Source organism: Syngnathoides biaculeatus, chromosome 19 (genome assembly GCF_019802595.1).
Source record: "Syngnathoides biaculeatus isolate LvHL_M chromosome 19, ASM1980259v1, whole genome shotgun sequence".
NCBI classification, from domain to species: Eukaryota; Metazoa; Chordata; class Actinopteri; order Syngnathiformes; family Syngnathidae; genus Syngnathoides; species Syngnathoides biaculeatus.
Window position 1 is genome coordinate 9552638 of NC_084658.1, and position 27431 is coordinate 9580068.

The 27431-nt window shown below is 40.8% G+C and overlaps 2 protein-coding genes across 19 annotated transcripts in view; one reads left to right on the forward strand and one right to left on the reverse strand.

Annotated features, from left to right (window-relative positions):
- rmdn1 (regulator of microtubule dynamics 1) overlaps positions 1-6519 on the forward strand; it is a 29059-nt gene extending 22540 nt beyond the window's left edge. For 13 of the 15 annotated variants that reach the window (XM_061806036.1, XM_061806037.1, XM_061806031.1 and 10 more), the window contains 12 exons: positions 1720-1847; positions 1946-2041; positions 2682-2781; positions 3879-3987; positions 4093-4177; positions 4791-4950; positions 5081-5170; positions 5248-5303; positions 5837-5924; positions 6009-6039; positions 6120-6253; positions 6331-6519. In XM_061806036.1, coding sequence (XP_061662020.1) covers positions 1720-1847; positions 1946-2041; positions 2682-2781; positions 3879-3987; positions 4093-4177; positions 4791-4950; positions 5081-5170; positions 5248-5303; positions 5837-5924; positions 6009-6039; positions 6120-6253; positions 6331-6372 — 1119 coding nt within the window. In that variant the 3' untranslated portion in view covers positions 6373-6519. Of the gene's footprint in view, positions 1-1476; positions 1848-1945; positions 2042-2681; positions 2782-3878; positions 3988-4092; positions 4178-4790; positions 4951-5080; positions 5171-5247; positions 5304-5836; positions 5925-6008; positions 6040-6119; positions 6254-6330 lie in introns of all 15 variants that reach the window. The other 2 variants (XM_061806043.1, XM_061806042.1) reach the window with 1 other exon arrangement.
- Positions 6520-7748: 1229 nt separating this feature from the next.
- Positions 7749-26920, reverse strand: LOC133493073 (NEDD4-like E3 ubiquitin-protein ligase WWP1). 4 transcript variants are annotated; one of them, XM_061806021.1, is made up of 26 exons: positions 26768-26920; positions 26533-26653; positions 23386-23438; positions 22779-22870; positions 21074-21212; positions 20653-20777; positions 20337-20489; positions 18813-18879; positions 18189-18370; positions 17389-17821; positions 17176-17271; positions 15442-15616; positions 14802-14856; positions 14395-14479; positions 13876-14004; positions 13569-13641; positions 13410-13481; positions 13230-13318; positions 12921-13080; positions 11563-11696; positions 11288-11428; positions 11076-11196; positions 9985-10089; positions 9222-9318; positions 9044-9116; positions 7749-8310 (listed from the first exon to the last, which is right to left on the reverse strand). In XM_061806021.1, exons 4-26 carry the CDS (start codon positions 22846-22848, stop codon positions 8211-8213), a joined length of 2874 nt encoding a protein of 957 aa, XP_061662005.1. In that variant the 5' UTR covers positions 22849-22870; positions 23386-23438; positions 26533-26653; positions 26768-26920; the 3' UTR covers positions 7749-8210. The 4 variants fall into 4 exon arrangements, with proteins under 4 accessions (XP_061662005.1, XP_061662007.1, XP_061662006.1 ...); XM_061806023.1 differs by having other exon boundaries at positions 22779-22888; XM_061806022.1 differs by having other exon boundaries at positions 26533-26827.
- Positions 26921-27431: the final 511 nt, after the last annotated feature.

Consider the following 27431-nt stretch of genomic DNA (forward strand, 5'->3'; position numbering starts at 1 on the left):
TCACTCAAAGGGGAAATCCAGTGCTTGCATGAACAATGTATCCAATAGGTCATGTAATATGTACTCTATTTTGATAACATGATGTTAAATCGTCTCTCATTTAACAGTGTTTGGAGAAGATTTTTAGCGACAATTACAAATTTTCAGGGGCGTTGCCATTTTCTTGAGTCACATGACTTACGTGGGCGGCTGTGACGTGTAATGTGTCGCACCAAAGGCTCGATTACATTGTGCCCAGCGCTGATTTCTCGGATTTATCCCCATCTGATGAAGAAAAAGCAGTATCGGTTGATCGGGAAGACACAGGAATACTTCCATACAGATTTGATCCTGCGGCTGTAAATCATGTTGAATATTCAGATGGTTCTTGGGGCAGAATGACGCCGGAGTCTGACGACTCGGAGGCCTTAGCAAGGGCCGTTAGCCGGAGCTCGGACACCGAAGCTCGGCTAAAGGCCTCTGCCGTACCCCCAAGCTTGGCTCGTGGCCCGCCGCCAGAGCTCGCTCGTCACACGCCACGTCATTCCCGTCCGAAGAACCATCCCCGTCTGCCGGCCCGGAGCTCCGGGGGCCTTCGTTTATGCACTTACGTCCTGCGGAGGCCTCCGAGTCGTCAGACTCCAGCGTCATTCCCGTCCGAAGAACCATCTGAATATTCAACATTATTTACAGCCGCAGGTTCAAATTTGTATGGAAGTATTCCTCCATCTTCCCGATCAACCGATACTGCTATTTCTTGATCAGATGCGGATAAATCCGAGAAATCAGCGCTGGGCACAATGTAATCGAGCCCTTGGTGCGGCACCTTACACGTTACATCCGCGCACGTAAGTCATGTGACTCGAGAAAATGGCAGCGCCCCTGAAAATTCGTAATTGTCGATAAAAATCTTCTCAAAACACTATCAAATGAGAGAGGATTTAACATCATGTTGTCAAAATAGAGTACATATTACATTATCTATTGGATACATTGTTCATGCAAAGCACTGGATTTCCCCTTGCAGAAAGTGAAGTAAGGTACAAGATATCAAGAAGAAATGAGGAAAAAAAGTGATTGAAATGCAACAGTCTGGAAAAGGTTACAAAGCCATTCCCGAGGGGTTTTGGGGGCTCCAATGAACCACTGTCAGATCCGTTAAAACTGCGGCAAACCTTCCCAGCAGTGGACGACCAACTAAAATTACTTCTAGTGCAACGACAACTCATTCAGGAGGTCACGAAAGAACCTCGAAGATCTAAAGACCTGCAGGCCTCGTCGGCCTCAGTTCAGGTAACAAATACTTTTGCCAAAAATGGCGTCCTGGGAGAGCTTCCAGGGGAAAACCGCTAGCCGTCCTCAAAGAAGACAAAGGCTCGTCTCACATTTGCCCCAAAAAAAACATATCGATGATCCTCAAGACTTTTGGTGAAACATTCTGTGGACTGACGAGTCAAAATTTGGAACTTTTTGGTGTGTGTGTGTGTGATGGACTAGGGCCGCTTTCCTGCCTCAGGACCAGGACACCTTGCTGTGATTGATGGAACAATTATTCCTGCCGTGTACCGGAAAATCCTGAAGGAGAACCTACGGCCATCAGTTCCTGCCCTCAAACTCGAGCGCTTTTGGATCATGCAGCAGGAAACCCTATTTAAATCTAATTGAGACGGGCAGATCATGCTAGAAAATGTGAGATGTGCGCAATGTGGGGTTGTTTCTGTCGTGCCATGATTTCCACAGTGGCAGTCGCTGACGCAGGAAGAGCATCTTAAATACTACCAGGAATCGGACCGGCTCAGATGGATCCACGCCAGAATGTACCCGAGCTGGACCTGCAGAAGCAACTACGTGAGTCCCGTCGTCATTTGGTAAAAATACAACGCCGCGTTGCAAGTCAAGAATTATTTTTCCAATGTTGTTTTTATGTGCAATGACTATGTTTTTCATTTTTTCTTTTTTTTTGCAGGGCAGAGAGGCAACAGGAAGCAGAACTGGAGGTGGCAGAGAGAGGAGGATGCAGGAGGTTGTGGACGACGTGCTGCGGTGACCCCAAATGGGACAAGTTAAAAGGGGGGGGGTTATTAAAACTCATTCAGGAAGACATATTGAAATGATTTGCATAGGTCATTGGTACAGGGGAATTACAAAGTAATTATTATTTGGTAACTACAGATTTAAATAAAGTACATATGAAATTGAGAGGGGGGGGGGGGGGGGGACAATACGACCGAGTGGGGTTCTTAATACTGTAACGCCTTGAAAGTACAAGTTTGCTGCAGATCTAAAAATCTGTCGTTTGTTTCTCATCGACCGCTTTAAATAGCGGGACATAATGTGACGAGATGTATTCAAGAACGCTGCAACCTTTTTTTTTTTTTTTTTTTTAAACAAATGTGCCGAGCTACTAGCATTCGCGTGAGAATTTTTAAACGACCAGCACGTAAACATTAATGTTCATTTCGTGAAGGGACATCCAGTGTAGCAAAATGTCTTTATTTTGAAAAACTCGTGCCTAATTCGTACATGAAATGTGTCTCCTACCCATTGGAGTTTTTCAAGGCGGTCACTTGTGTGTTCTTGACTGCTTCCGAGAGGCGGCCTCTTGTTAGTAAATATCCGACAGGTGAGTGAGGACCACGCTCACTCCCGGTTCGGACACTGCAAGTCATGGGTGGCTTCTTTTGGACGCGGTGTGTCAACAGAACCTCCACGTACGCAACTTGGACTAAAGGCATCCGAATCCGAACAGCTCGTCGTTTTTATTGGTCAACCTCTACGAGACGGGTCGCCACTCTTCTCGCAGTAAATACCCTTTGCCTTACTTACCGCTGTTTTATTATGATACTCAACACCTGCACGATAATGAAATGAAATCAATAACGCTAAATTTATAATTTCACATACATGGTCGAAGTTTCGAGATGATTCTCACAGTTTGCCTCATGTCGTGTGCTTTATTGTGTACGTGGGTAAAAGGGTCATCCCTGAACTGGAGGACGTGCAGGCACCAACATTTTGTTAAACAACCCATTATTGTTATCTTTTGTGTGTTCAGGTCATAAGAAAATCATTTTATTTGTCAATCTTAAACTATCAAAGTGTACACCATATATACTTCTGCTGTTAAGACAAACTGTTATAGATACTCTGGCATCTCAAATCATATTTGAAAATGAATACTGTATTTGCTAGCTGTGTTAATGATTGCACACAAAGCAACAAATCCAGCAATTTGACATACATACAGCAATGCGAGCAACATTTTTGAGAGCTTTAAAAAAAATCGGTGCGAGTGGTCATATTGGCTTTATATATATATATATATTAAATTCTATAAAAAATTTAGCAGGGTTTTAATGAAAATAATGCAAATGGTAATAGTCAAGGTATCATTCCTGAAGTTTCATGAAAATTCGTTGAGAAACAAAAAAAAGTCACGACATATTGAAGATCCTAATTAACCAGGAAGGTCACAACTTTTTTGTTCTTTTCTATTGTTTTACCAACACCGTTGTTAGTCCATATTCCCAATCTTTAAATTGTCATAACCGTTTGTTATTTGAGCTATTGAGATCATTTTAGTCAAGATTTTAAGGGATTTTCAAAGCTCTTTCCTATGATGTTTTTTTTTTTCAATTCCATCCATACATTTAGAATTTCTATCGAACTTGGGGCCTAAAGTTCTATAGAATGTTTCTATAGAATTTTTTTTAGCAGGGTTGGTCAAGAACAATTATACTACCTAACAAGTATGAATATATTGTTTTTAATTTTCCCCAAAACATAAAAGAGTGACCCATAATGTTAGGCGAACAAAATCTTTTGACACCTGAAACGTATTATGTTATAGCTAAGAAAAATGATTTTCTGCAAACATGCTTTGCCTTCATCGCACGCAGAGCGGAAGGGCCTCATTCCTGCTGGGACTCCCGACGACCCTCTCGTGCCTGGCGTACGGAGCGTATCGTGCGGCGCAAAACCCGCCGGCGGTCCTCGCTTTAGAAAAAGGTAGTTCACAATTCAAGATGGGAATGAATCGTTTGTTCGGTGGAATCTGAATCTGCGTGAAAGAGATGCCAAGCTGAGGTTTTGACGTTTTCATGCTCTGTAAAGAGGAGGTTCTCGAGCAGGCGGACTACCTTTACAGCTGCGCAGAGACGCACAAACTCTACCAGCTCTTACTGCAGTACAAAGACAGGTGAGGAACCAGATTTCAAATCTTGCTTGCTTGTTTGGGCTTCACTGAACGTAGCCCGGTTGCCTCTTTGCTGGGCATCCATCATGGCAATTTTGAACAATTAAAACCCATCCATCCATTTTCTTTTGCCGCTTATCCTCACAAGGGTCGCAGGGACTGCTGGACCCTATCTCGGCCAGGAGGCGGGGTACACCCGGAACTGGTTGCCAGCCAATCGGAGGGCACATTGAGACAAACAGTCGCACTCACAATCACACCCAGGGGCAATTTAGAGTGTCCAATTAATATTGGGTGTTTTTGGGAGGCTCCAATTAATGTTGCATGTTTTTGGGCTGTGGGAGGAATGCAAACTCCACACAGGCGGGGCCGGGATCAAACCCGGGTCCTCAGAACTGTGAGGCCAACGTTTTACCAGCTGATCAACCGTGCCGCCCAATTAAAACCCGTGAAAAGAAAATGTATTAATTGCACATTAACAATGTAAGTATGGTTAGAATCATTGTGTTGACCAATTAGCACGCAACTCTCTTAATGGGTCGCTCGTCTACCATCGGGTCGGCTCCTACGCACAGAATCCCGCACAACTCTTTTATGTACGTGTGGGTGTACCCAGTGACAACGCAGAGTTCTTGTGGCGCCTGGCCCGAGTATCCCGTGACGTGTCCGTGCTGCCCGGCACCGAGGAGGGACAGAAAAAGCAGCTCATGTATGAGGCCTTCAAATACGCAAAGAAGTCCTTGGAGAAAGATGAAAAGTGTTTTGCGGCACACAAAGTAAGACACGGTCATGTTTGTTGTACATTTTTTTGAAGCAGGATCATGGAAAAAATTACACAAACCTGGAAGATAACGGCTTTTGTTTTTCTTTAAGATCCAAGATTTCTCATTTTGTTTTATCCCACAGTGGTACGCGATATGTCTCAGTGATGTGGGAGAGTACGAGGGAGTCAAGGTGAAAATTGGAAATTCTTTTGTAATCCGGAAACATCTGGAGGTGAGCAAGAGCCCATTATCATACGGCCGCTGTATTATATTAATAATGTACTATTGTGAATGTTGTTTTCCTCTTAGAGAGCTCTCGAGCTCAATCCGAAAGACGCAACATCTTTACACATTTTGGGTTACTGGTAAGATGTTACACAAAAAACATCAAGACTTGCACATATTCTGGACAATGCTTTTAATTTTGAATACATATCCAAATTCTTATATTGCTTATCTTGTGACTGTTGTGTTTTCAAAGCTGCTCACGCCCAAAATAATAGCAACATTTTGTCACATATATCATCAAAACGTGCTTACAAAAAATCTCAAGTCCCTTTTCTGCACATTTAGAACAATATTTCTCAACTTTCTAGTTAAATCCAAATATTAAATGTTTCACCTAAATCTCAAATCCATTTTCCAGACCGCTTATCCTCACGAGGGTCAAAGAGGCGACACGCACGCTGAACTGATCACCAGCCAATCGTAGGGCACTTTTAAAGGGAACTATATAAATCTTAAAATTAAATGTTGAATATATATTATGTATAAAAGCTAAATCTAAATGTTTCAGGTCGAAGTAAACACTTATGCAATCTGTGTAGTATGTAAGATGTCAAGTTACTGTGAATCCTTTTACTTATTTAAACTCGAACTTCTTTTTTTCTCTCTTCAGGTGCTTTACTTTTTCGGAGCTGCCGTGGTACCAACGCAAGGTGGCGGCGGTTATCTTCGCGTCTCCTCCCACGTCCACCTACGAGGAGGTCAGTCGCGTTTCCTTTAGTTGCCATTTTGCCGAAGAAAGTTTCGTTTAAACGGTCTCCCTCTGCCCCCCCCAACTCGCAAAGGCTTTGCAGTTCTTCCTTCAAGCTGAGCAAGGTACAACCACCTCTTCTGCTGTAATTTCACAAAATTGTACACCGGTCAAACGCTGCCTCGTTGTCGTTTTCTTTTCCAAGTTGATCCAAACTTCTACAGTAAAAACCTCCTCATGCTGGGGAAAACCTACATGGCCATGAAAGACGAGCCCAAAGCGCTGCTGTGGCTGAAGAAAGCTAAAGATTACCCCCCGCGCACGCTCGAAGACAAAGAGGTGCGTACGAAACTATCCGGCGTTAACGCGTGAGGAAGACGCTTTGCGCTCACGGCCTCGTGTTCCGTTTCGTCCAGGTCCATAAAGAAGCCGTTGACCTGTTAAAGAAGTTCAGCTGAACCCGGCGCTGTCTGCGAAACCTCTTTTAATAGTTAACGCGGCGTGACGATCGGCCGCAGACGGCGGAGAAAAATCGCTCATCTCCAGCCTCGCAACTTGAAAATAAAAAGCACGATCACGGCAGGGAAGGGAGTCATTTGTCTTGTTTATTTGTATCTCATAAATCCATCTCCATTTCAAATGGCCGAAAGCTGATTTTAAAAATGAATCCTCTATACACGATAAAGGGCTGTTCTGTACAGGGTAGTAGATGTTTACAGTATGTTATCTACACGCGATACGTTACAGTCGGGACTGTCGTTCAGACGGCCGACGCTCGCGCATCCTTGAAGGCTCCCCCGGTCTCTTGCGGATATGAAAAAAGGCATCACAGATTTCCAAACAATGGAACGGTGGCTCTGTAATTTATTAGACTATTTTACGTATGCCATCTGACATTATCTTTGTACAATGAGTATTCACACAAGTTTCAAGATTCGCTTCGATTACAGGTTTGCAATCAGAAAAGGAAGCACCGGTTTTCAACGTCGGCTCCTTTTTGCTACAATACGATACGTTTCCTCCGATGGCCTCGGGGGTGGGGCTTTACAACCTAAAAGCATCTTGATTTGATGTAAATTTTACTTGCAGGTGTTCAACACTTGAGGATAACGGTGGTGGAATTGTGGGGAGAAACGGGGAGCTGCTGGGTGTCAATGTTGACTCATTAACGGCTGGCCCCAAAAAAAACAAACGTGGCGTGTTGATGGATTGATTCACCGGGAAAACCTTCACACCCACCCACTTAATACTTTCAGTCACCCACTTCAGTGTGATTATTGTCACATTTCATCTGCAGGGGTCTGCACGCACGTAGAAACCATTGACCAGAAATGTTACTTTAGGCCCAGTGTCCTGTTCAATTCGTAATGAAAAGCGCTTTGTTTCTGGAACTTCCAAGGCTATTGACTTGAGGCGGGGGGAGGGGGAGGGGGGGGGAGAGTTTGGACACTGCGGTTTTGAACAGTTGATGACTCAGCATGCCGCCTTGCCCCACTGCAGCTGAGGCGGGGCGGAACATGTCACCGTGGACCGATACGTTGAATAAGTCACCAGGAAGTGAGGCGTTCTCGTGGGTACCGACTACTTGTATTCTGCGAGGAGAAGGTGATTGCAGTTGAGGGCAGAATCCCTGTAAAATCATTTGCGAGCAAACGTCGTGTACAATTCAGGCAAAACATCTACCCAAGCGCACAATTCCACCGGAAGATCGGACTTTTGCCGTCTGCTGATGTTTCACGGGCGCGACCGCGTCACTTTTACATTTTTAGCTTCTTCCCTGAATTGTACAGGACTTCAATTTTCAAAAGCGCACAAATATATTTTACAGGACACATTTGCTTTTTTTTTTTTTTTTTTTTAAGCCATCGCTTATTGGGGAAAGGACAGGTGGTCGGTTGAAGGGAATTTCAGGCACCAGGCTTCAAACTACTACTTAAAAGCTCTATAGAACTAGAGCTTCAAAAGAAGATTGCGTTACACAATAAAATCCCGTCCCAAAAACAGGCTTTTTGCAAAAGCTGTCAGGAGAAGGGGCAAGTTCATCTTGACAATTTTCTTTTTTTTTTTTCTTGAAACAAAACAAAAAGGTAGGGCGGCTTTGCATATTTCTTGATGGGCGTTCCATATATTAAAGGTCTGATAAAATAGGATTGCGGCAAGAATGATGCTGCAAATTAAGATTTGGTTAAAAATGATAATAGCTTATATACATTGGTGGTTATCTTGTGCAATTATTTGATTGATTTCAGTCAAACAGTGATGGTGAGGAGGAGGAAAATGCCGGAGGAGCGCTCCATTATTCTTGTCCGAATCCTTCCGTTTCCTCGATGGCGAAGAGGAGCTTCTCTTTGAGCTGCTCGAAGCTTTTGTAAGGGGGCAAGTCCAGACGGTTGAAGCTGTAGACACACGAGAGGCGACCCGAGGTTTAGTCGAAGTCCGCGCACCAGCGGAGTCCGTTCATTAGCCAGCGGAATCTCGAAAGCTGAATGCCCCCCCCCTGTCCCAAAAAAGTATTTACGAGAAATGTGTCCCTGTTCAGCTACGGTGGTGGGCACGGATAGCATTCAGACCCCCCAAAATGTTTTTGTTATCGTGCAGTCAAATTTGCTAACATAAAACCGAATTGCCCCGTGAAGTCACTTTTTGGGACAAACGGTTCGGCAGCGTACCCTTCAAAATAAAACACTACTAGATTAAAACAGGAAGTCAGGTTACATCTTTACATCTGAACCATTTGCAGTGATAAAATGGGACCAAATAAAGATTTTAGCAATGCTATATTGAAAATACTGCTGAAACATTAATTCACGGATATTAGATCAATTCAGTTCAATCATCTATTTTTCCTTCTGCTTATCCTCTCTATAGTTGTGGACATACTGAAGCCACCCCAAAAATATCAGCAAATAAGTGATCCCAATTGTTATTATTATGTATTTGAATGCTTTTAATCATGCAAAGCGCATCGAGTGACCTTGGGTATGAAATGCGCAAGACAAATACATTTGATTTGCTATCCAATTTACAGGGACACACACGTGATTGGTTTTCAGATTCAAGGATCCACTTGTTGGGTTCAAATGCATCCTCGATAACAAAAAAAAAAAAACGCCCAAGCGCCACACTCACCACGTGTGGCTCCTGGGAAGCCATGTTTCCTTCCCGACCTTCTCAATGCAGAACTTCTGAGGCCCGTTACTTCCTACAGTGAAAAACAGATTGCAAGGAGAGGGGGGGGTGGGTGGGGGGAAGAGAATGTGTAATTACACAACAAGATGTTTGAAGGCTTTTGTGTGGCCCAGCTGACCCATGAGCTCAGCAAAGCCGCCCAGAGGAAGCCTGCAGGTTCCAGTGACAAACTGCATGAGCCGCAGACGCACTTCGTTGTCCACTTCTTTCACAAGCTGCACAAAAGTACAGAAAGGAGGACGCACAGTCATCATTTGTACAGTCACAAGGGTTGGAAAATATTTTGATTTCGAAACTTTTCATGGGAACCAGCATGAATTTAGGACACTTCATCAAATGAACAAAATAATTTACAAAATTTGACTCTGAATAGGGAACACACACAAACTAGATAACCTGCATATGCAATGGTACCCTGACTTATGACAGTTGTTTTCAAATTAGGGGGTGAAGCTGTTATGACAATTATGCAAATATACCAAAACACCAAATTAACATCGTTATTTTGCCATATTCCTGTCAAACAATCCCACGACACTCTTTCAATACATTGTAAGCATTCATTTAAAGAATCTTTTCCGTTGTGCAACACCTGACTAAATATTTTCTCCCTACAAATTAGTATAAAACAATTACATACAATTCGTCAATAAAATGGAAATAATTCATCTGTTTTGGGAATTTTGAAAGCAATTCCGGTCGATGTAGATGAGATACAAAAATATTTCTGAGCAGATGACTGAAGATCTCTGCTTCAGGTGGAACGAAATGTGTTACGTCTGCAGCTTATATTTATCAGCTATCATTTATCGTATGTCAGAAAAATATGCTGCTACGCATCTGGATGGCTTACATGGAAGCACTCCTACATACGACCGTACCTGCCAGAACCAGATGATTTGTTTACTGTTCCTGGTATAGTGACGATAGACCGTGTTCCTCTGCCAGTCCTGTAAATCCACCTCCTGCATCCCACACAGCATCACCTGTAATACACATACGCAATGCAAAAGATTATGCAATACACACACAAACGGGAAAAGTTTGGGATACACCTCTGTTATTTTGGACACTTCTGTTCATGGAAAGAAAAATCAACAATGATCACTAAAATAACTTGAAACTGTCAAAAGGTATAAAGATAAAATGTACTGGAAAAAGAAAGAAAAAAAAAAAACAATGAAAGTCAAGCATTGAAATAAAACAATGCTTGAATTTCATTGATTTTTTTTTTTTTTTTAGCTTTATCAGAGCAGTCCTAAAAAGCAAAAGTGTACCAACAGTTTTGTCTGCGCCTTCCTATCCTACATATTTAACCTAAAGATGAAATAAAGCAATGCGTAAACATACTTTCAACTGAAAATAGCCACCACAAGGATGAAGAGGTAGTGGAGCTAAAAGGTTATAATCTTTTGTAATATTATCAAGATTAGGCATTGGAATAACAATCATAATAATTCATTAACTGCAATTAAATGGCAACCAGTTCAGGGTGTCCCCTGCTTCCGGCCCACTGAGAGCTGGGATATTCTCCAGCACTTCCGTGACCCTCGTGAGGATAAGTGACTCAGAAAATGAATGAATGAAGGAATAATTCATTGATCATGTGTCCATGCCAAGTAACATTGTGTTCACATTGCTCACTTGCAACTGGGCAACATTTTAGCACGCATGATCGTATTAATTCTTCACCACCCAGTCCACCAAAGCAATTTAGTTTGTTTTAACTCGGATTTACCACCAGTCACATCTCAATGGGACTAAATTTGATTACTGACAAGAAATCTTTTCACATTTTCCTGAAAATGTTTCTTGGCAATGCAAAAAGGCACGAGGAAACGTACTCATTTCTAACAAACATCGAACCAAAATGCAAATGTTGATTGGAAACATCAGAGAAACTTTCAGGGAATAAATTAGGGCAAACATGTCTCGCCACAATCAGCTTTCAGTATTCACGCACGCATCTTACCTCCAGCTCCTTTTCATCGAAATACTGGAGCCACTGAAGTGGAACCACCTCATTAAAGCCATCCAAGAAAGCTTTAGTTTGACCTTCAACTCCGCGGGAGAACCTCCACTCTGCCATTAAACTGCAAGTCACATTGCACATTTAAGCATGCCATATATGCCAAATAATATCCAAGGGCATATTTCTGCTAGAAAATAGACAACTTCCAGAACCTGATGTACTCCTCCTTGTTCTCCTCGGTGACAAGGACGTTGGTGCCATCTGGTTTAAGGTCATGCGATGTAATTTTACCCAAGATCTCCATGTCAACTGAGAAATACATCTCCAGACCACACTCCTCAATGTTGTTGTCCCTAAGGAGAACAAATAAATAAAAAGCAAAAAGTCTATTGTAACATATGTACTGTAGAATAATAAGCCAGTCTCCAACCCACACCACTCACTCTGTTACAGAAGCAACAAACATTGATGCAGACACGATAGTCACCTGATCCATATCAGTGAGTTATAGAACTCTGGGTCGATGGACTCTAAATCTTTGAGGATGAGCTTCTTGTTAAGCATGCGTTTGTAGAAAGGCAGGGAGAAGCCCGTGTCGATAAACTTTCCATGGAAAAGTGCCTAAGGCCAGAGAGAAATGATATGGATTCAAAAGAAATATGATACAGCATGTACTATTTGGAGTACAGTAAAATAGTGTCATTTCTCATGTACAATACCCACCCTCCACCCCCACACAAAAATGTCACAAGTGAACATTGCACACAGCCATAGGGGAAAACCATAAGAAACCCTCATATTTTATAACGGTATAGCGCCATCTGGAGGTTATGGAAAAAGATGGAAACTTTTATTCCAAAATGCCATTGCTACCTAGTGATTATGAAATAGCTGTGGCCTACCCTTTCATTCCAATATGACAGGGGTACGTATGACTCCACATATGTACAGTTTACATACCTGAGCAGAATTTTAGTCATAGTTATTTTTTTAATGTGTGGCCGCTTAATTTGATTTGAATTAAAACAAAATTAAACGGGTTTCACTGTGTCCTTCATCTTGCAAATTCTGCCTGTGCAATCAATCATATGAGCCCAACTTTGTGATTTCTAATTTAGTAAATAAAAGTAAGGGTGTGAATATCAAATTAAGAGCAAGTAAATTAAATATTGCGTGTTTAAATAAAGGCGGCACGGTGGAGCAGCTGGTAAAGCATTGGCCTCACAGTTCTGAGGATCCGGGTTCGATCCCGGCACTGCCTGTGTGGAGTTTGCATGTTCTCCCCGTGCCTGCGTGGGTTTTCTCCGGGCACTCCGGTTTCCTCCCACATCCCAAAAACATGCAACATTAATTGGAAACTCTAAATTGCCCCGAGGTGTGATTGTGATTCCGGCTGTTTGTCTCCATGTGCCCTGCAATTGGCTGGCAACCAGTTCAGGGTGGACCCTCCCTCCTGCCCGTTGACAGCTGGGATAGGCTCCAGCACTCCCCGCGACCCTCGTGAGGATAAGCGGCAAAAGAAAATGGATGGATGTTTAAATAGAACGCTTAACTTTGGAAAAATTCTTTGAAAAAAAAAAAAAAAAAAACAATACAAATAACGTTTTCATTATATGGGTAGAAGCAAAATCATGCATTGTAAACATAAATGGAAGGATTTTCCATATTTTTTAGGTCAAATTTGGAGATGTGTGGGTGCACATCATCTCCAAGAAATTATGCTGTGTTAGAAAAAAAGAAAAAATATGTACACAATATGAATAAAATATGTTTAGAAACAAAGTAAGTCAATTGTGAATTTTAAGCCATTATTATTGCAGTGAGAGATGGGTTTTGCGAGCATACCATTGCAATAAATCTGCCTATGAAGCAGAAATATGAGAGGTGATCTGGGTTGATAGCTGAAGCTGGGTTGATCTGCAGACAGTAGTTGCTTTTGCCAGCGTACTCAAACAGACAGTACATGGGATTTAGCACCTCATGCGACAACAAGAAGAACCACTCCCTGAAGAGAAAGGGCATAAAGAAATGGATGAGATTGTTGTAAAAACAAAATCTAGGAGTGAAGAAAAACTTCATTGTGTATCACTAAAAAGCAAAAGGAGAAAGGTTTTAGTAACGCAGCTTTGAATTCTAATATCGTTCATGTATTACCGTGCTAAGCCTCCATAATCGAGACCCTCCTCGCCTCTGAAAATGACGTACAATCGCCGTCTCAAGTCGTAAGGTTTCAGGGCCATAATCTAAAACACAAACAAGAAGCATTGGGAAATTGCTCGATAGGTTATGAATGGATGTGCATTTGTTGGAGCAGTAGCACGACAATCCATTTACCTGCTGGAATGAGTCTTCAAATAATGTTTGTCTGGAGACAGTGATCTTCACATGGCTAGGGAGAGCATTCGACTGGGAGGGGGGGGAAAAAAGGAAATGAAATTGGAATGTAGATTTAAAAAGGAAAGTTGAAAAATAAGTCAAAGAAAAGACACACACCTGGCACAAGTAGCGAAAATGAGCAAGTTTCCACCGAAAGCTCCGCTCATATGCAATCTGTGGACCTTTGGTGCTGAAAAATTGAGCAGCAGATTTTACTTTTACATTTATGAAAGAGGTGCTTATCTCAAGTAACATGAAATAGATCATCGAGAGTCACTAAAAATTAATCAGTGCGAAGCAACTGATGGCATGTTGAATTATTTTACCTATTAATAAGGTCTTGCTTATCAATAACCATGAAAATGTTAGACATTTAGAATACATGATCATGTATCAAAAAAATAAATAAAAAGAAAAATCTTACACAGAGGACTTTCCAGTGCGGGGGTCACTAAATGTCGTCGTTCTGGTGTTATGATCTACAAAGTATCGAACACCTTCCCTTGTGTAACGGATCTCCCAGCCCTCGGGTAGAGGGTCCTCATTCTGTAGCCTGAAACACACCAACAAACTGTATTCATAAGACACCAACTCTGAGTTAATAAATCTTTTGTGGGAGAATGAGGCTTGAAATCTCCGATCGCATGACAATATGGGAATGTTAGGATATGTTGTTGTTTGTTATGTTCCAACTTCTATATTTTGTTTCTAAATATGTTATAGTAATTTGCCAAGTGTTTTTATATTGATGCTCAGACGTCTTCATTAAGCTGCTCTAATGATCAGCACACTCTAAATTGAATGTTCATTATAAGGCATCGTGGACTTTTATATGGGGGCACTGACAAACCTTCGGGAATTTCACACATTCAAACTGGACTGGTGTACTGACATGATGTAAAATATGTCCTCTAAATTATCTGGCCATTTCGTCTTAACTCACCCTTGGGTTCTGGGGTCTTCCCACTGTGTTGTCTTTGTATTGTGGTTGACAAAGTATACTCTGTCATTGGAGTCCACACGCCTCTCTAAAGATTAAAAAAAAAAAAAAGAAAGAAATAAGCCAATAAAAATCTTTGAAAACACGGGATGTGCATATGGGTGGAGTGGACTGTGAACAGTGGGGACTCAAATGACATTTTTTTAACAAATGTTACTGTCTGCTGTACACTGATCCATGAACCACAGGAATAACGGTGAAGATTGCAAGAGCAACAAATCACTGATGACAGATTCAGAATACGCGCTATAAAACTATTACAAACTACATCAGTAAACATCAATAAAAGCCTCAACATGCCAACATCTACAATATATCCAGCCACCGAATGAAAAAGAATGCAAACACACCCCAACCAGGAGGTAACGGGCCAAGTGGATCGTTCTCAGCGGACATCATGGACGCCTGAAAATGAGATATAGGGGCACAACCATTTGTGAATATTTTAATTGGTGAAACAATATTTTAAAAATATAGCACAAAGAAAAAACAAAAAAGGTAGTGAATTCTAATGTGTTTCTGTTAAGACCGCACACCATTGTAACCGCCAACTTCTTTATACTTCCCTGATCTGACTGTCTTTCAATTAGTTTTGTAAGCTTGTCAGGAAAGACTAAACACTTATAGTAATTAAAAGACTGGGAAAAGCTAACAGAAAAATGGCCAAAATTTGGGGTTTTGATTAGACAATAACTAGACACAGACTGAGACACAGCTATGTAAGACAAGATAGAAGCTGTGTGATATCACTATTTTCATATTTATCGATCATTAGTTTTGGCACAAACCTGGACTACAAGAACTTCATGAACAAATGGGAACATACACTATTCAGAAAATCATTTACAAAGAGCAAGTGACAAATCTTTTCTTTCAGCAATACAAGTCGTAGAATTCGCCTTTAAATTTGTTTAATATTGGAACATGTAATTTCAATGCTGGAGGAAGAATAACAGGTTTATTCAAGAAACTTGTTGATAATATTCTTACAGAGTAGAGGTATCTCTGGTTAAATTGGTGCATAGCTCCCTGCAGCTGGCTGCGCTGACTCTGCCACTGCTCAAAATTCCGCACTGACTCCATTGTGGGACGCTGCCATGTGGTGGTGCGGGTGTTATGGTCCACATAATAGATCCTGCCCCGGTCATCAACACGGCGCTCCCATCTAAAAGAGACAAAAGACAAAGAGGATATATGTTTTTATGTCCTATGCTGTCTGACGTCTAACTGCCCTAATGCTGCTCTTTATGCCTGTATAACTACTCTGTAGGAATAAATAAAGTGTTGTGAATTGAATTGAAGGGTATCACTTTTTCAGTCCTCCATTTTTAGTCCCGATATTGGCCTAATTAGCTAGATAGCAAGGGTGGACGACTTCAAATACTTGGGGTCAACAATACAGAGCAACAGAGAGTGTGGTAAGGAAGTGAAGAAACTGGTCCAAACGGGGTGGAACAGTTGGCGGAAGGTGTCTGGTATTTTATGTGACAAAAGAGTATCCGCTGGGATGAAGGGCAAAGTTGATAAAACAGTGATGAGGCCATGATGTACGGTTTAGAGACGGTGGCAGTGAAGAAACAACAGGAAGCTGAACTGAAGATGTTGAGGTTCTCGCTTGGTGTGAACAGGTTGGATAGGATTAGAATTGAGCTCATTAGAGGGACAGCCAAAGTTGGATGTTTTGGAGACAAGGTTAGAGAGAGCAGACTTAGATGGTTTGGACATGTTCAGAGGTGAGAGAGTGAGTATATTGGCAGAAGGGTGCTGAGGATGGAGCTGCCAGGAAAAAGAACGGGAGGAAGACCAAAGAAAAGGTTGATGGATGTTGCGAGGGAGGACATGAGGACAGTGGGTGTTAGAGAGGAGGATGCATGAGATAGGCTTAGATGGAAAAAGATGACACGCTGTGACGACCCCTAATCGGGACAAGCCAAATGGAAAAGAAGAAGAAGGATTGGCCTAATTAGCTATCGCAAGTGATCGCCAAGATCTGTCAAGACATTTTGTTGGGAATGACAATGTGACATAATCCACAACCAAAAATTTGGCCAAATGATAGTCCTACGATGCCAAAATGAAGTCTAGCATGTTTGTGTTTTTTTTTTTTAATATCTTCCGTATAGTGTGACATATCAATGAAAACTCTGCAATAGGGCACCAAGACATCGAACAATAGGATTATGTATTGACTGGCAATTGGCCTTCCATGCTCCCTGTTGTTAACATACTCGGGTGCCATTGTCAACATGTATTCACGCACATAAATCAATGTTCACTCATTTACCTTCAAACATGTTCAACGTATTTACAAAAAAATACATGAAATCATTCTTAATTATGGGCATTGTTATTACATTACCGAAGATTTATTTTTCATGAGGCCAGTAACGTAAAAATCAGTAATAACACTGCATTATTGGCCAGAAAATTATCATGTCATGGGCCATTTACATTTTAAAACTCATTTACTGCCACTGACGGCTGTATAATTCAAATATCCCTGTTAACATGGAGGATTGCTTTTAAAGGGCAAATGTTATGGGCCATTGTGTTATTACATTATGGGCTTCAAGTTTTGTTTTGCCCCCCATAAGAATGGGAAGACTGTTACAGCAGCAAGAATGGAAATTTGCTGCAATTAAATGGGAAATTATATTTTACTGTATAATGGATGTAATGTCAAGTGGGTTTAGGATGGAGAACAAGAAAGAAATTCAGGCTCACCCTGGTGGCAGTGGCTGTGGTCTTTCCCAGGTGGTAGTTCTGGTATTGTGGTCTACGTAATATGTTCTCCCATGTGGGTCTTTTCGCTGCTCCCACCTGTGAGACACAATAATGTTATTAATGACAAAGGGCCTTATTTACCGATACCACTGGAAGACCTGGAATGGCTTTTGAATCCTAGTTGAAAATTTAGGATTGTATTTTTGTTTTTACCCAGGTGGAAGAGGGTCGGGGGCTCCGGCTGCAGGGACCTGCTGCCTGGGTTTGGCCCCATCTGTAGCAACTGTTGCTGCGCTACTACTGCTACCCGCTGACAAATTTGTTTCTCCCAATGCTGGGGTGGAGGAGGAGGAGACTGATGATGTGGACGTTGTGATGGTGGTGGCACCCTGTGCTGAGGAAGTTCGCGCGGAGGCGGCAGCAGTAATAGCAGCATCAGCAGCGACAGCACCATCACTCTGCTTAGCAGCAGAAGACAAGATTGGAGCCTGCGTAGGCGGCGACTGAGATACGCCAATTGGTGCTGTGTCGGAATCTGCCAGAAGGGGATCTGGAGTACAGTCCTCGTGGTTTTCTGCTTGAGGCAACGCATCCCCTCTTGTATCAGATGATGACTCGGCAGCAATATCACAGGTCTCCCCATTGACTGCAGCCCAGTATCAATAAATATTGTAAATATACACAAAGAAAGCAGTTCATAAATGGCATTTAAAATTCTCGTTTGATTAAACCAATTAGGTTCTAACAGTGGAACTTTGTTTGTTTAGAGTATTAGAGTGTTCCCCCACTATTCTCGGGGGAAAGGGACATGGGCCCTGTTGTCCAAAGTGGAAATCTGTGTCATTGGCGCTCAAATTAAATATACAAGATTTTTAATAAAACATGCATTAACTTATTACACCAGAGACGCCAGTAAATTAATTAACACTAAATAGTGCCACATATGGTTGTGATACTCAACATGCTCAGGTTGTTTACATACTGTAAAGTACAAAGTAAAAGCTTATACTCACGAGTCCTACTCTCTGCATCACTATCTGATGGTTGGTGGCTTGGTGTGGAGTTGGACGTGACATCGCCATTGACGACGTGACTTAGAGCCGGGCTACAGGAACTGGAAGGCACCTGACTATTCACTCCATTAGAGGCTGAACAGGAACCTGACCGTAGGCCCAGTTCTGTTCCATTACCTGTGCTACAGGTGGATGCAAAAGAGACTATCAGTCGAGCCCACTTATAAATATCTTGTCACACGCTCAAGAACCTATTGCATTAGAAGTAATGAAAAGCGAAATAAGATACAAATTCATTGTTTCAGTGTTAAAAAAAAATAACTAGCATTTGGATGTTCGGATGAGATCATAGCTAAGATGAGAAGGCGCTTTCATTAGCTTGCCCGTTTCTGTGACTGCCAGCAATGAGCTCACAGCAAGATAACACCAAAGGACATGTTGTGCACAGCACTGGCTGGAAGCACACTGCCAATGACATTCATTAGAACACAGAGCCTGATCACATCCACATGATGAAGCTTGGTTTTGTTAAAACCTCTAGATAGAAAGATATTATTATAGTTATTGTGTTTGATTACATGTTTGGAGTTGGGAATGTATAATCCTAAACAGAAAATGTTTTACCTGTTGGCAGGCCTTGAGGAAGACGATTCTCCATTTTCATGGATGGCGTCACCATTCTGCTGGACTTCTAAAGAAGTGTGGAGGATGTTATTGATTTGAGAGTCAATTTGTGGGTGAAGTGTGCATGTGTTGAGCACTGAAAAGAGTAATAAAGGTGCTGACATAAGGTCAGTTTTATCAAAACTAGAATAAATCATAACATTAAAATGTGGGAAAACTAAAGGCTTATCTTGTTGAAAAAGATGCTTTCCCCAATGGCTCTGCCAAGAGACACTGAATGCTTGTCAAAACACGGGTATGTAATTTCCGCTTTATTAGGCTATAATGGATGTGATAGGCCTAAATGTTTATAGGCTAAAGCAAGGGTCGGGAATGTGTGGCTTGCGAGCCATACCTGGCTCTTTTGATGGTTGCATATGGCTTGCAGAGCCCTCGTAACAACTAACTGTATACACCAGGCGTACTCAATGTGTCGATTGCGAGGCAGTTTGGGTTGATCGTTCAAAAGACAAAAAAAAAAGCCGCCAGCCTGACTCTTCTTCCTAGTTTACCTTGCACCGCCCCCTTTCTTAAAGGGGTACACTCATAATTACAAATGTTACAGTCCTTACGCAGACTATCAATGTGGTTTATACTGACAGCGTGGTTATGCACCGCCCACACCTGGAAATTTTTTTACATAAAGGCATGCCTCTGTCGGCCAGCATTGTTGGCGAGCGCACATAAGTGTGGAGAAATGAAAAAAAATTAAGCCCGCAGACCAGCTGATTGTGAAAACTTGGAACGCACTTCCCACGTGAGTATGGCTAGGTTTCCGATGATGTCACCACAGTCGCAGGATTCCCTTTTTCTACGTTATAATTTTTCGACCAATCTGATAAATTAACGATAGAAAAAAAAACTTCATGCTTCACCTATCACATGTGTTCTCTGACCTCTATGACACACAGGATGGCAGATTGGAAACTGGTCAATTGCTGTACTGACAATATTTGGTTCTACCTGTGCATATGAAAAGTCCTTGTCACATTTAAAAAAAATATTAAGACCAACCTACGTTCACAAATAACGGGTGGAAGTCTCAAAGGCTGCATGAAGTTTAATTTAATGACGTATGAAACATCAGCAAAGAAGTTGCATTAATGGTAATAAATACTTATGTCATCATTGGTTAGCCACAGCATAATATTATTTAAATGAATTTACAAAGTTATTGTACTTTTAAAGTGGTGGTCTTACATAAAATGCACAAATACACTTGTATTTAGTTTTAAAAATATTGTATGGCTCTACGTTTTAAAATATTTGCCGTTTATGGCTCTCTCAGCCTAAAAGGTTACCGACCCCTGGGCTAAAGTATAATGAATTTTCAATTTTTTTTTTTTTTTTTTGCTTACCCAGTCCTAAAATGTTCTTATTGGCTCTACCTCAGTTGGATTTGTCAAACAATTCGTGAAACAATCCATCTTGTGCATCGGCTTACATTTCACAATTGGCTAGAGCAGGGAAAAATACTGAGCTTACTTGTCCCATTTGTTGCACTTCCATTGGTTAGTGGTGGCAGTTCCTGCTGGTCACTGACATTAAATCCATCTAGGTAGACTGTCAGCTCCCCTGCAGGCATCAGAACGCCCTTGTGCTCCACACTCAGTTTCAGCACCTCCTTCACATTCTCCACTGTGGAGCCAACAAAATGAATGTGTTAAAAACAAAGCAAGATGGAATAGGTGACTGCAATGTAAAAATAAATTTAGCCTTGTCGTGTTCTTCCCACAATGGTATTTGCTTTCCTAAAAGGGTTTTTTAATTCTGTTTGAATTAGTTTTTTAATAAATCATACATTTGCTTTCATGCTGCTCCAAGGTTTCTATCAGGTCCAGTGAAGCTTTTCCCAGCAGAGCGTCTGCTTTCAAGGTGTTGTGACTCCATACTTTGAAGTCTACCTGGCTGCGTGGTGTTACATTCCTAATGGTTCAGAAACACATCAGCAGTGCAGTTACTTTTAAGTAATGAACATCATCCCTCTTAATGATTGAGTTATACAAGCAAAATAGAGAAAGACTCCAATAACAGCATGAGAGAACACAGATGGTAAACAGCTACAGCTCAAATCAGAAGCTTTGTCATCGGGTGACATATTGTATGACAATAGAAGGAAAACATTACATATAAGTTGAGAAATGAACTCACTATTCAATGACCAGCACGTGCACAATTATTCACATAGATGGGGGGGAAAAAAAAAAAACCATCTCTCTTACAGAGTAAGCCTTTCATCCCATTTTGGACTAGATGAGCTGTGGGACTTTGCTGTGCGGCGCGACTCCCCCTCCGCTGTCACCTCCACGTAAATGGCAACTCCAAATAAGCTTTTCTTCCTTTTGATTTTGGCACAGGAAACTATTTAAGGACACACGGAGGACAATGAGATTAGCAATTACACAATGCATTGTACAAGTGTTGTGCAGTTTCCTGTTTGAAAACAGATCCTGTCATAGCTGCAATATGTTATGTGTCCACTGCACCACATTTACTCAAAGTATTTTCACTGTATGAATAAAATGTGCCCGATTAAAAAAAGCAATTAGGGAAAACCTAAATTAGGTGGCAATGAACATTTTACATTATGGCACGTCTTGAGCTGTCTAGAGATGCAAGTCGATGCCACCCTTAAGTTACATTTGGACATTCCAATTTCGACAAAGTGCACTGCTTGTTTTCTAAGAAAATGACTTGTCTTGACTAATCCATCGTCACGATAATCTTGTCTTTAACAAATTAACATCAAAGGCAAGCATATTTATCCACTATCCCCATATCCATCTTCGGATGTAAATCAAACCAAGCACACTGAGCCAGGACACCCCAATCATCCAGGACATTTTTCACACATTTCTGGATCATTCTGATCCCATCCATCCCAATGTTCCAAAATAAGTAATTCGCAGCGAGCTCTGAAGAGGACCAGATAAGATGAGCCATACATTAGTTAAGCAGTGTAACATACAGATAATTAGGTCGAATTTGAGCATTTACCCCTTCCAATAAAAGTCAGTAAATGCGTATCATTGGATGTCTGAAAAAGATTACCCTGACGGATTCTCCAGTGGTGTGGGGTGTATAAGATTTTGCCCTTTTGGATCGGCACGGAAAATGGTTGGGAATAGCAATCATAGATGTTAAACCTATTCAATATTTCCTATTGCAAACCCTTACGTGTGTGGTCAAGACAAGATTCAGTTGAGTCAATGACTTTGGATGTGACTATAAAAGTAACAAAAGCCTACCAGAGCTTGCACTGCAGATAGACAGAGGAGTAACCAGTTGGGTTGAGTATTTGTATAAGGTCTCTTTTCTCCAATGTTTTTAACTGCAATGTAATGGTTAAAAGTCCATATTTCTTGTATTTCTTCATCTGCTATGAATATTTCTTTGAATTCCAGCAGTTAGATTCAGTCAGTCTCACCATGACCTTAAAGGTCAGTCTTGGTACAACATCAGATTTCTCGTTTGGAGGAGACTCCTGATTGTACTAACATTTCCATTGTTCATAATCTACATATACTATGGGTGAGTCACTTTATTAACAAATCTGGTTCTGCAGTGCAAGCAAATGAAACTGCCTTCCCATGTTATTGGAAGCACAGGGGTCTCTTTATTGATGTGATTTTTAAAAAAGCCTTAACAAATATGTGTGATGTCTTCCTGAACAATGACCAAGTGTGGTTTGGGCAGCTAACAATTCAAAAGGTTATTTGAACTTTACTGTACTACTGTATTTGGATCCATGAAAGCATATTCATGTTCAGTCCTGTGATATGTCGCTTAGTGTTTGACTTTGGAGTAATCAAACACCCCAGAAGCCTTGTTTGCAGCCTTGGAATGGATTTATAAAGTTGTGATGCAGATAGATTCCCACAAACTGTGATGACAAATGGGTGTATTCAGTACAAAATTAAGACTCACCAACTGCATGGAGCTGTGATGTTTCTCTGTAGTTATGGCCAGACTCTGCTCTGAGCGAGGATGTGGCCATGTCCTACACCACGGTGGGAAACCTCAAACCAACCAACAGGCTTAGCACATATCACATGCACAAGTACATCAATACACTGTAAGTGTACAAATTAGCATTTTCATTATCTATATTCACTTGAACCTTTTTCTTCACTTTCCCAACTTTTTTATACTTAATGATTACATGAAACAAACTTGCTGGTTTATTTGCATTAAAATTGAGACTGAATAAGGCTATGCATTTGGTGGCAGAAAAAGAGTATCGCACAACAAATCTTTTTTTTTTCTTTTATGGCTAGGTTTTATCAATCTTTTACCAAAAAAAAAATCATGTCAGCACATGTTGAGATCTGGAAGTACTATAAAAGTAAATGATTATTATTCTTGTATTTGCTTATCACTGTTAACCCAAGGTTTTTCACTGTTTGAGGGTTCCATTGTTGAAATTAGTAGGGGATGGGAATCTCCACCATTGGTGCCAATGCAGTATATATAGTGATACACCATCAATGATACATTATTTTGTGTAATGAGTGAGTGTTATGACGGTACTTACAGTTAGCATGTGTTACTTGATTTTCCAGTTTAGCCCACGCCGTGTCCCATGGTCTAAAAGACAAAGGAGGGAAAAAAAAACATTAAATTGGGTTTTTTAAAGAGAATAGGGCACGTTTTAATGCAGCTTGCCGCTTGTGGACACAGTCATATTATTTAGAATAAATTCTGATTCACTAACATACACACGGTGGTGTAAAGAAAACTTGCCAGACATGTCATGGATCAGATGATTTTGTGTAAACACTTAACTTGTATGCAGAATGAGAACCTTTCTAAACATTTATCGTGAATGAGGCCAAAAGATTTCACTGTCACTCAAACTTAGTGATTGAGGCCAAATTATTCCATCCACAATCAAACAATAAAAACGCACACAAATATACACAATAAATGAACAAGTCATATAAATAGACACATTGCTCCATCTTGTGATCGGTTCAGTGATCTGTTATTGTTTTTTAAACTCAGTGATCTCTCCCAAAAATCGTGATCATGTAAATCCCAAGTGTTATTTGACAAGCCATAAAGAAGACAACAGGCCTTTTCACACTGCAATTGGCAATGAGAATGCTCCACTCGACTTTCCCGTTCATTGCGTGTGTGTTGAGGGGGCAGCAGTGCGGTTTCTCGTGTCGCGGGAATACCGAGGGCGGCTAATGCTCTATGGCATGAGTTCAAATAGAAAAATGTTCTTTTTGAGAAGAGCGTCACCGTGACGTCAGAACCCTTCTTGCTTTCCTGTTTACTTCCTGATAGACTGCTCCATCAATACTCCTCAATTTGGGCACACTGGACCGAGGCGCTGTAGTCACTGCCGCTGTGATGAGCAAGTGTGGTGTGAATAGGAGTTAGTTAGCTGAAGTCAGATGTGCTTAAGATCTGGTCTAAGTGAGATTTTAGGATGGGCAATCGATAAAATTGTTTAATCGCATTTCTGGGTCAGCCCTTTTTTTTTTTTTTTTTTTTTTAAATTGGAAAAAAAATCCTTTCTCCTAAACTCAGGAGACGCTAACACGGTAACCCCTGTACAATGTATTTGCAAGCTGCAAATTTTAATGTACTTGTACAAGATCAAGATTTGTACGAAACTGTTCATGATGTTCTATGCGGATAGATAAAGGTTACAAATTACCTTAACTATCTTTTGCACATACCGTACACATGTCAAGATGGAAGCTAATAATGGTTGTATAAGACCAGGTGCTTGCTCGTGCGATAAGATGCAATTTACATAGCACTAAGGTCGTTCTCACTTTTGAGAGAGAAAGAAAAGAAAAACGAAAATAAAACTTTACGTCCGTTGAGCCATTACCATTGCATCGCCAAAGACAGCAAGCCATTTTAAACACTTGAAAACAATTGACCAAATGTGGACATGGGATATTTCGCCAGATCCCAGTGATATGACCTGATTAGTCGACTAATGGCAAAAATAGGTGATTAGTTGACTATTAAAATAATCGTTTCTGGCAGCGTTACTTAAGCGTGTATAAATCATTGTGAAGCACCATCTGTTACATCTGCAGATAGTAGGGATTAGAACAATGTTTTGTTTTTTTCAAGGTTGACACAAGGTAATTATTAGTGGTCAAAGAGCCTGATAACTAGAGATTGGAGATAATATTCATTTGCTGTAAAATGAAGGCATCAAACTTTTGAATAAGACACAAATGAACAGCTTTTCAGATTTGCAACATGTTAGTGTTGAAATTTAAATCCAAACAGTTCCCTAAAGTTTATTACGGTAAATAAAGTTAATCTTTCATTCATTAATGAGATAATCAAAATTGGTACGCGCAGCTACCTCCCAGAATTAGCAGCATCTCATACAAAATTAACAGAAAATCTAAATAATATTTAAAGTTTTAGATTGATCACTTATCTGGCATCGCATGAAATGGGGGAAATAAGGCAAAGGCTGATATGTAACAAAATGCCAAATATCGGCAATGACCCAACCAATAATCAGTCAAAACATGAGAAATATGGACTGCATCAGAACGTGACGGTCTGGGGAGGGAACAGACTGTTATCGGCGGAAAACCTCGGGCCAAAGCATAGTGTACTTTTAACAATTATGGTGGCAGAAACAGAGGGAAGTAATGCAGCAGAGGTTATCAAGATGGGTATTAATTACAATTAACAGAAAATATTGGTTTAAACCTTAATCCTGCCCGAAGATACCTGGTATAGGGTCCAGCACTCCCATAACCATAGTGTGGATAAGAGTCCAAGAAAATTGATGACTATATTTAAGTACATTACAGAGTATTTTGCAGAGGAGGAATCTGCACGTCTTTTATACAATTATTTAAGTGCAGTGTGTCACCTTTGCTATGATATCACTTGTCACTCCCACACTATAAAAATAAATATACGATGCCATAAATCTCACAACTGTTTAGGTGTTCCAATGTTAACAAAATTTGGTACGACTCAAATAGCATGGCTACTGTGTTAATTTGTAGTGTCATTCACCCAACCACAAAAAGGCAGATTAAATGATTTACCTTTCTTATCATTTCCTCACGCTCAGCTCTGTATACGTCACTAGTAAGTTGGTATTTATACATCTACAACCGCTTGGTAATATATCAAAACAATGACATTAACACCGCTTGCTATCTTTGGACAATCAAGTGATGATAATATTGGCTCAAGGTTTTTAAGTTATCATTTCTTTTACACAAGACATTGACTGAGTTCATTGCCAATCCGAACCAATGATTGAACTCAGTTTGTCACATTTATAGCTGTCAGATAAGGTTTGCTAACGACAAGATAATATTCTGAAACCAAACGCTAGTCACCTAGCTCGCTTGCTAACTGTCAGTAGTTAGCAACATAGCGAGAACACGAAAACAACTTAATTTGCATTAACTGCACATGTTCGACTGCGCTGCCAAGCTGGTTCTATTTGTAACAAATGTCACAATAGAAGTAAAGTACACCCCTTACTCACAGTTTAGCTCAGACGGCTTGCATTGTCACCTAGTCGACTTGATAGCAAACTTTAGCAGCATTTGCTAATCGTCCGCCATCGCAGAGTCTCAATTGTTTTGCAAATGTATGAAGAAAAATGGACATCGCACGACCGTCATACAGCCATGACGATACCTGCGTAGCGGGTCAAATTTGTAATTACCTTGTCTGTTTGCCTCTCCGTTTCCACGGGCTGTTGCGGCGTCAGCGGCTCGCGTCCGTCCTGTTAACGGTAGAGGCCTCCAGTCTTGTACGGTTCTTTCGCCATCCCGGTTCACAAACCACTAAGCAGAAGAGGAAAAAAAAAAAAAAAAACAGTCGAGCGGTGACGGGCGCGCCACCTCCAAAACAAAATCCCTGCATAAAAACGTGATAGACGTTGCACTCGGAACCAGTACCTTTACGATACGTTTATGCACGGCATTGCATAAACTCGTGGACTTTTCCTGTGCTCGTCATAAGTAAAGTGTGTGCGCGTGTAACAATGCAGAGACCAGGCTCACACATGCAGCTACTTGTCATTGTAAACTCTGGGTAGGGGTTCATTTTGTTTTCTTACATTCATATTTGTGAATACAATCACAACCACAGTGAATATTATGGGATTTTCTCCCCTTTTGGTATAAACATCGTAAATAGCCACAAAATTAGGTATGCCTTTATAGTTATAAAAAGCTGTAAGATTTTTTTTTTACCCATATCTTTCTATCTTAAGTTCCAAATACAAAGCCAATTTAGTGTACTACTAAAATTTTGCACTAAATCCAGAAAAAAAAGACGCCAGTACAAAGTATAACAGAACTGGAGGGATCACGTGGTTGAATTAGAATCCAGACAAAAGATTAGTCGTGTAATGAAGTTTTTGTTTGTTTGTTTGTTTTTGCTTTTTGACACAGCTGAAATGAGAATGATCATTTCTAGTGTAAATTTAGATACATGGACCTAAAATATACAGATATATTTTCAGAGCGGAAAAGGTTGAAACAAGTTCCGGTTTTAATGGATTCATTAAAAAAATAAAAAAACATAGATCAAATTTGGCCCCAAGATTTCTTATGCTGG